General features: G+C 37.7%; 1 protein-coding gene across 1 annotated transcript; it reads right to left on the bottom strand.

The window, feature by feature from the left end:
• Window positions 1–706: 706 nt before the first annotated feature.
• Window positions 707–4,601, bottom strand: rpl38 (ribosomal protein L38). The gene is made up of 5 exons (XM_033610690.2): window positions 4,538–4,601; window positions 4,305–4,331; window positions 3,626–3,686; window positions 2,362–2,484; window positions 707–773 (listed from the first exon to the last, which is right to left on the bottom strand). Exons 2-5 carry the CDS (start codon window positions 4,305–4,307, stop codon window positions 748–750), a joined length of 213 nt encoding a protein of 70 aa, XP_033466581.1. The 5' UTR covers window positions 4,308–4,331; window positions 4,538–4,601; the 3' UTR covers window positions 707–747.
• Window positions 4,602–9,909: the final 5,308 nt, after the last annotated feature.

Raw genomic sequence — 9,909 nt, forward strand, 5'->3', positions numbered from 1 at the left:
AATTTGTACTTTATGCATTATCTACGGTAGCCTTAACTCAAACCTGTATTTACATTGCTGACAACTGCTTCTCTGTATTTACTGCGCATGTGACAATGCCTTGATACAGGATTCACCTGCTGCTGCTTATTAAGCCTTTATCCTACATTAAGCACCTTAGTACATGTAAGGATTAACAGTGGTAGGCCAAACTAGTTCAGCATGATCTAATTAATTGGCTGGACAAAATAGTAACTGTACATTTACTTACAAGATAATTAGCTTTTTTTAAGACAGGAATATTTTATCCTTTTCCGAACGTCTACTACTTCCACCACTATCATAATGGATGTGTGGTTATTAGGTGGAGATGTTAATTATGGCACCAAAAAGGTTAAGTTTAAATGTAAAGGGCTAAAACCACCAACAAAAAATTAGTAAGATGTATCCAAGTTTAATTACACATCTTAGAGATTAGTTCTAATGTTTTTGGATTAGTTCTAATGTTTTTGGATTAGAGGGTGATATCTTTCACACTTTTTGGTGTGATTATAGCTCAAATCTGACATCTTATAGAAATGTAAAATCATGTTAAGACCTGTCATATTGTAACAACCTGGCTCCACACTAAACCCTGAAACATCCTGATGTAATTCAGTTTTTCAAATCCATTATGTTCACATCATTGTGTGACAATACAGTGAACACAAAACCACAGACAATGAACTGTTTTCCAATTTTTATTACAATTATCTGTACATCACGGATTTACTTCAGCTCCTTCACAGCCAGACCTGTGGAGACAAAGACGACAGGTTAGAGAAGCAGCAGAGACAGAGGAGGCACTTGTTATCTGCACCTGACACTCTAACTTTAGGTGTCATCTCTTTGATTTATGAAATGCGTCATGAGTACCCACTAATGAGAATCCCTTGTTAAAAAAGGAGAGAATTACCACAAACATTAGCTTTCACTGAACATCTGACAAACCCAACAAACTGGCTTCAGTCGTGTCGTTACTGTTGCAGGTTGTCGGATATACTTAAGTGAATCTAAATCTGTAGACAAGGAGGCTTACAATTTATTGTACAATTATTTTTGTCAAACCAACTCCACATTCAACCTAATCAATGCAGTCGCAGTCTTGTTATATATTCAAAACTTGGCGCATCTCCAAAGACGACAGATGTGACTGATTTATTTAAATGTTTGCTGAACTAGAACTTCATCAGAATAAGAATTTGAGTAACATTTGCTTCTTAAACTACAGTAAACATCAGTGTTAATGTAGTTAAAGCCTGCACACTCTTCTCACTCTCTTCATTGTTTAACTGTGATAATGTGTAAGCAGCCACCTACAGCATACAGATGGGAAAACGTCCGTCACAGGCTCATTCAGATTAACAGGATGAAAAACAGACAACTATTTAAATGCAAAAATCCATGAATCAGATAATCAATGAATATGAAACAGGACAACTGTAACTTTGAGTCAGTGCAAACATCGCCACTAGATGAGTCATATCAGGCTGCACACCGATTAACTTTTGTCTCCTTTGTTTACCGCGCGCTTCCATCGCCCTGAAGTCATTTTGAAATGGTGAAACTGCTCCTCTTTGTCAATGCACTTTATTGTTTGGCATACGTTGCGATGCTATGACACTACTCTCCTTACCATTAAGTCATTTTTACAGTTTGACTGCTGCTCATTCAGCCCCAAGACGTTCTGTTCTTCATTTTATAAACCGCTTTGGCAGCAGTGTCTGCAATTCTGCTTTAAATTGCACTGTTTGTCATTTTCCATGAGGACCTAATACCATCTCCCCCCTGTGGACTCGTCCTGTTTAAAACACCACATAACACAGCCCAGTTTTTATTGTAAACAACTTCAGTTTATACATTTGTTTCTACGCAAGATGCACCGCTTATGTTCCCGAGGCCCAATAAACAGGCTGGATCCATTTTCTCTATTGCTAAACATCTGCAATGCATCTTTATGAATGCTCTGAAAACTGCCTTGTTTACATCAGTTTGACTTATTTTATTATTAGCATATTGCTTTCTGTTGCGGTGCACTGCTACCACTGCAGTCAAACATGTATCACACCGTCCCTGTGCTTGTGGCATACATTCCTGTGCATATACTAGAAAAACATGATGATATCAGATCCACTCAAAGTAACATGCTCAAAGCCACTCATGGTTCAAAACCCCACATGGTACCTTTAATCAGACCCAAGAAAGATGTAAACTGATGTAAATGTTCAGGGTCAAGCGTACATGATTGAATTCCTTCATAATGTTGCAAACTAGAACTTTCCAGTCAGCTTGAGAAGCGAACACAGACTGAGACACTGCCCAGTTCCTGTTGGCGGTACTGACCTGGGGGCAGGGACTGCTTGAGCTTCTCAGCCTTTTCCTTGTCTGTGATGACCAGGGTGTACAGGTACCTGCTGCAGCGCACCTTGAACTTAACATTGTCCTTGTTCTTCTTGATCTTTACGGCTGAAGGAAGACAGACAAGCCAGGTCAGATTTCGCTCATCAACCGAAACATCTACTTGTATTCAAATCACAATTAAAACGTCACTAGGACCGAAACTCATTTGTACGCTTTCCAAAACAGGCTGCAGCAATGCTTAATTTATGTGTCCATAATTTCCTAAGAAGTTGCTGGGACACACTTGTTAAACTACCTCCAAGAAAACTATATTTAAACCCCCCAAAAATGACTAATTGTTCATTTACTGTTGGAAACTTTATATCCTAACTTGTGTGCCTGCCTGTAGACAGATTTCACAGTTTGCATATTCAGCATTAACCGAACATGAAATGTACTGTAAGAAATACAGACCACAACCACATACTTAAAAACTCAGATGTGGGCGCTGATGAATTGTAAATTATAGGTTGTTATAGCCAGAACAATGCAAGCACTTTGAACAGACTTTGTTTCCAGTGATGGATTTTTGTCTGTTCGATCTAAAGGAAAGCGCATCCCATTTACTTCTGCTTTCTGGAATAGAGCATGCCAAGATTTGACAACTTTAATTATAATCTGTGAAGGCTGGTGCATTGTGAAGGAATTCTGAGAATTTCTTTTGACTTTTCTGTAAAATTTAAAAGGCACCAGCTGTTTGTTTGATGTCTCCTGAAAACCTGTTTAAGGAGGGCGGTGTGGAAGATGTTTTTAAACAGTTTCTAAGCTGCAATTTAAATTGATTTCCAGTTTTAATGCTTGTGAAGACTTGAGTCAGTGTAATATTAATTTGTTTTCGTTGTAAAATCTTGGAAAAAAAAAAAGAACAAAAAGGCCTACTGAAAATGAGAGCACTGACTTACAACTCAAGGTTACATTTGCAAATACTTGGAATAAGTCTGATATGATTTAACACTGGTTCTAGTTGCATAGTTTTTACTGAGAATCTCGAAATACTTAAAGCCCATAAAATGAAGATTTGTCCTCTGTTTACATGAATTAAGTTGCGTGTTCTTGTTAAATACATTGTAGTGGCAAAAATAAATTGGAAGTTGTTACCTGCACGTCCACTACACTATTGACAAAATGCTTCGACTTTAATTTAAGGCATCACTATCATTCACATTAACGTGCACAGGCAGGTGAGACAGGTAAGAGTTGCACTTACACTTGGCATCCTTCCTCCTGGCTGTCAGCAGGAAATCTTTGATTTCTTCAATCTTGCGAGGCTACAAATAAAGAACAGAACTGACAGTTTTTAATCAGACAACACCAACACTCACAAATTGATGATGAATAGTATGATGATGTTAGGGGACCGGTGGAACTGGAGTTTCTACTGGAAATCGAAAACCAGCACTTGGTCCATCATTATTCTTGCAAGAGATTAAAACCATCACGAGCACATCAGCCTGAGATGTTTGCATTTCTTGCTGAAGGCTAAAACGTCTCCATTCAAGGTAACCCGGGTGTAGCTGACGTTAGCTACCAGTAGCTAACACAAGACAAGTAAAGCATGCATCACGTCAGAACACCTACACCTATCAGAGATTAACTGATAATTTGGGAGTCTCTAGAACTTAAAACCACCTCATGTTAAGGTAATTCAGTAGTGACATGGGCTCGTGGACATGTCATTCCATGCGACAGGCTGTAGCCGGTTGGCCCAAGCTAGCAGCGACATGCTAATGCTAACCACAACATGCTAGCCACTTTTAACCTATCTGACGCTTAATATATCACCACAAACACACATTTCTCGTTGTGAAATACCCACACACAGGATTCAACATTACCAGCTATGCCTACTGGTCTATAGAAGTGTTTAAACGGTAAAAGGTCCTTACCATGCTGCCGTGTCAGCGGACTGAGCGCTGCGGAAGAGCAGAGAAAGATGGAGTCAGTTTATCGGTTATTACAACGGTTAGAAAAGTGTTTCAAAGCAAATAATTATATCGTCACGTAGCAAATGAAGTGATTAAATATACTTTAGCAGAACTAGGGGTGTTGTTGTTCGTGTTAAAGAGGATGGATGATGATAGAAATTGTGATTTTGATTATGTGTGAATGTAGAACTCACTCAGTCTGCCAGAGAGGGGATGAAAAGGGGCGGGACTTCCGGTTAAGAATGGTTTTATACCGCGCTACGGCGACCAGAGAGGGTCAATATTAATAAATGAAAAGCGTTTTACCAGGTCGTGGTTGTATTTTTAATGCCTTTATACAGTATTTTGCTCTAAAGCGTTACATCTGAACATTTGTTTATATTAATATGTTCACGTAAAGTGTTATCTCTCTTTTTATTAACGGAAGCTGTGTTTGGATTTTATACAGATAAAAGTATGGTAAAAAAAAAGGAGACATGAAAACTGATGAACCTGTTTTGCTCAATAATTATATTTTGTAGTATTGTCTTTTCAGATAAAAGCTGTCAAAGTCTCAGCCCAGAGAAGTCATTTAGTCTGCTATATTAAGACAATCACCACATTTGAAACAAGCTTTCCCTGTGACAAATAAAAAACACAAAGGGACATTTAAATGTTTTGTAGCCTGTTTATATAATTATTCTGACTGCTCTGGTCTCCTCATCTATGTTGTATTGTGCACAGTTCCATCTCACCGTGCTGCTTGTCAATTACTTGTTGCCTCTGGTATTTCACAATCATACTGTGCATTTTTTCTGTAATAATAGACGTTCAGGAGATTTTTTTCATGAGCCAAATTATCCATAGAGGTCTCTTCCTCTCCAAAACAAATGGACCTGGTGAGTAAAGCCACTAAAAACACTGGATAAAGCAGTTTTACATTTTTTAAAAAAAATTAACATTTTTCTGACACTCTTGTCACAGAAGGACTTCTAACTATGGTGGCTGACATGAAGGTACGAATGGTCCTATCTAGAGCCAGTTTTTTATGTAGGAGCCACTTAAGCACATATTCATATTTGGTCAAAATGTTTGTGTCAATACGACCTATCATATAGGCTCTGATATTATTTAAGTTTGCACAACAGTTTCTGTATGTTTTGAATAGTGTATAGTAGTAGACTATGCTAAGGTTATGTTCTTTTTTAACTTTATTTCTGTGTTAGAATACAGGCCCAAGTTACTTACGACAGGTATGGTGCTGTAAGTCACATAGTGCACATGACTAAAAAGGAGGCTGTGGATAATGTGGTGCGTAAAGATGACATGAAGTGTGTGCTGGCTTGGGTCGTAATATGTTTTTGACCATGATATGCACGGTTAAAGTGTATAATAAAGGGTAATATAGTGAGAATATATAGAAATTGGACATTGACTTGGTAGTGGACTGTGCAAGATGTCATTTTGGAGGGACTTATTCTTTATTCTTAATAAACCTTGTTCAATTTTGTCCCTGCCTCGTGTGAGTACTGTGGATCTTCACAAAAGGAACAGGAACACAAGTCAAAACTTTACAGACTGAGCTGCCCGAGAACCTTGCTTTGTTGAAACAGGCTTGTCCGTCTGGGCCTCGTAGAAATATAGCTGTGTAACATGGCAATCTCCGTAGACGAGGACCTGCTCCCTATGTTGATATAAACATCTTATTCTTAGGCAACAAAAACACAGTGATTCTTATTCTCAGCTGATTACACACTAAAGAAAACATACTTATCATATTCTATTCCATCTCTGCCGATATATCCCCCTAAGTCCTACGCACTTAACCTTTAACTAGACACACATCACAACACACATCATACAGAACATAATGCCTGTAAAGCACACTGTTATGTATGAAGGCCATTCCTTACCCTCTGTATGGAGCCTTTGTGCCATACAAGGCTGCAATTCGTTGCATTGTTTTTCTTAGAGCTCCTCCAGTAAAGTAGCAACAGGTCATAGACTATTTCTTATTCCTCTCCTTCAGTGAACAGTCAACTTAACCTGCTGGTGGTAACAGCTGCTGGGAGAACAGTTTGACACTGTATGCAGTGATGGATGCACTAATGATCCATTTCTTGTCCTATGCTGAAGTATTTTAATATTAATGTTGACCAGTGTGTATTTTCCTTTATCTTTTATTTGATTGTGAAAGGAATTAAGCTGACCCTACCAGCCTGATACACTACCTGCTCTAAAGTACTAAGGCGAACACTGTTTCCTTTCCTGCAGACCTGCTACACCCCCTGGTGGTGTTTTGAAACATTGCTCTGATTGGTGATGCATGCTGCCCCCATACCAAAGCAGAATTAAGTCCTTTCCCTGAGTCAAGTTAAGTCAAATGTAGCTCCAAATCACATGAGGCTTTTACACTTTCTACGGCATATAACACTCTATCCTGAGGCACTCAAATTGAAGAAGGAAAAACTTCTGCATGCATGTGAACAGTAGACACAGTACTGAGGTTACGAATCCAGAGTACCGTGACAAAACCAAAACCTCTGGACATTTATGAATAACCATGAAAAGGCAGTGAAATGCTTCTTTTTCCATAATCATTAATTTCACTGTTTAAGTCCATTTCCTTACACCAGTAGTTCCCAGCTCTGTTTGCCCTATGACTCTTAAAATGAAGCATTAGCTGAGGGCAATTCAGCCAGTGATTTTCAGATTTTAATTTAAGTATTTAACAAGAAAAAGCAACAATCATAGAAATGTCAGGAAACTTTTTTTGTGTGTGTAGTGGATGTTTGGCCATCATTCCTATCCTATTCACCACCTTGTGATTTGTTGAATATGTCTGACTCCTACAAGGGGGTCCTGCCCGACCAAACTGGGAACCATTCTTCGACATGGTGGTGTTAATGTTGGTTCAAAGCCTTCTCAACTCTGCCAGGAACAGCATTCTGGTGGAAAGAGATTGTTTTTTTTCTTTCTTTTTTTTGCCAGAAACATTTATATTTAATATGTAGACAGTAAAAAAACAAAACAAAACAAAACAACAAACCCCCCAAAACAAACAAACAAAATCTTTAAAAGTGTCCAAAAATTACAGTGTGTAATTTCTGTAAATTATTAACTATAAAGTCCCAGAAAAAAGACCCATCTGCCAGCAACAAAAAAAAAAAGTAATTTAGAAATGAATATATAGGTAATTCTGGATTCATGCAAAAATTAGTAACCTCCTAACTAACTAAAAAAAACCCAAATAAATGTTTTTTTTAACAGTCTTTTTTTTTCTTTTTTTAAGTTTTTAAACATTAAACGTGAACAGTAACATTTCATCAAAGAAAATAAATAAATAAAATGAAATTAAATAAATAAATAAATAAATAAGTAATTTAAATAATAATGATAACAATAAAAGTAGGCTACATAGATAGATAGATATAAAAATGCAACAGATGCAAAAATAAATAAATACATATTTTTTTGGACAATCTTTTTTATTGAATTTTTAAACATTAAACGTGAACAATAACATTTCAACAAAGAAATTAAGTATAAAACCCCCAACCCCACGCTGCAATGTCAAGTGCTCGGTGTGGGAAAACAGTACTGCGCATGCGCAACGCCAGGTGCGGCTGATTGCCTCGTTCTATGTCGTCATTGGCTGACCGTTGGAAAAACGAGTTTCTTTTACTGAAGAGTTTAACCACGGTCACCATGAACTATGTGTCTTATCTTCTGCACTATGGACATGAAAGTCTGTCTGTTGAAGAAACACCTGGGATTAAACACCTGGATGTCTACCTGCCGCGGGTCATCGTTAAAAACTGCTGGTAAAAAAAAGTTAATGTTGAGTGAGTCGTCGGGACAAAATGGCGGACCGCTAGTTTGTCAGGGAAGCCGTTATTTTGCTTCCCGTTATTTGAAGGGGATGATATCTGTTAAAGAAAGACTTTAAGGAGCTCAGACATCTTTATGAGAGGATTACAAAACATGGAGGCAGAAGAAGGACGTGAAAACAAAATGGATAGCTCCTTAAGGAGGACAGGTAGGTGCCCACTGGGATTATCGCCTGTGTTAAACTGTGTGGGAAAATAGTTCTAACTGTAAAATGGTGTAATTTGCTGTTTTTCACGCAAAGCAGTAACGTTAGTCAGCCCACTTTATTCCAGAAAATAATTCCACAGAGTAACGCATTATATAAAGTACACCAAGTAATATTCAGTAAAAGAGGGGAGATAAACCATTGAGTTCAAACGTTCAAGATAAGATAGCTAATGCTATGCTAACTGGAAAATGTCGGCTAATCATGTGTATCCAGCAAAATGAAAAACATGGCTTACCTTTATATGTGATGGTATACTACATAACCTAAACTACATTTGGTTTTTTGAGTCTTATTCCCTGAGTGGTGTTTTGTGTTAATTCAGCAGTTAGTTATTTTTAACTTTTTATTTAGTGTTCAATTGTTTTGTCCAGTTAACAGAACATTCCCTGACATAGGACCTCTTAACAGAATTTATCAAAAAACAAAAAACAACAAGAGGTAAATAATATACTTAAGTATATGATAATGAGAATAAATGTATAATATTTATATTATATAATATTTACCCCAGAGCAGATCCAGTAACAGAGGAGCACAACCATGCCATTGAGTGATATTCCATTATAGTACAATCTTTTACAACAACCCATTCTATTCGATTAGATCCCCAAATATCGTGTAACCCTAGTCCAACTTTGTGTATACGTGTCCATTTTCAGTTGCAGACTTGCTGTCATTCGTTAAACCATTTTGAGTCCCTGCTTCCACTGGTTTATTGTTGGTGGGTTTGCGTCTTTCCAGTTCATCGTTATCATTTCCTTGGCTATCAGTAGTAGTATCCTCAGTATACACCTCTTATCTGTGTTATATCTATCTTTAAACTCCTAACAGAAAGAGAAAAGCATTAAATGCACTCAGAAAAAGACAGGACATTGTCATAAAACCTGCTGACAAGGGATCAACAATAGTCATTTTGGATAGAACACAATACCTCGTGGAAGCCCATAGGCAATTAAATAATCCTTTTCATTATAAATCACTCTCATGCTCTCTACAACTGGAAACCCAGGTCATGATTCGCAATATCTTGGAGGATTTATACAGGAAGAAATATATCTCTTCCAAGCAAAGATTTTATTTGTTTGGGGAAGACCCTCCACGTCCAAGGAAAGGACCCGAGCACCTGGACAGTCCCACAGGAGATCCCCTCAGGTCGACCGATTGTGTCAGACTGTGGGAGTGAATCATGTAGAGTAGCTGAATATATTGATTATTTTTTGAATCCCTTGTCACAAAGACATGATAGTTACATCAAAGATGCTTATGACATTGTTAATAAGATCAAATCAATCCAAACTACACCGGGAGCAATGCTCTTCTCGGTTGATATAGACGCCTTATATACAAACATAGATACACAGCTGGGTTTGACAGCAATCAGACAGACCTTTGAAAAATATCCTGATCGAAACAGACCAGATGAGGCCCTTCTCCAGCTTTTATAAATAAGTTTGACAAGAAATGATTTTGAGTTTGACTCCAGATTGT

Source organism: Epinephelus lanceolatus, chromosome 21 (genome assembly GCF_041903045.1).
Source record: "Epinephelus lanceolatus isolate andai-2023 chromosome 21, ASM4190304v1, whole genome shotgun sequence".
Classification (NCBI taxonomy): domain Eukaryota; kingdom Metazoa; phylum Chordata; class Actinopteri; order Perciformes; family Serranidae; genus Epinephelus; species Epinephelus lanceolatus.

What these genes read in the sequence shown, in the direction of transcription:
- rpl38 (XM_033610690.2), bottom strand. An exon ending in CAGGAGGAAGGATGCCAAGT is followed by an intron (nt 2,485 to 3,625) that starts GTAAGTGCAACT and finishes GTCTTCCTTCAG; the next exon opens with CCGTAAAGATCAAGAAGAAC. An exon ending in CAAGCAGTCCCTGCCCCCAG is followed by an intron (nt 774 to 2,361) that starts GTCAGTACCGCC and finishes TTGTCTCCACAG; the next exon opens with GTCTGGCTGTGAAGGAGCTG.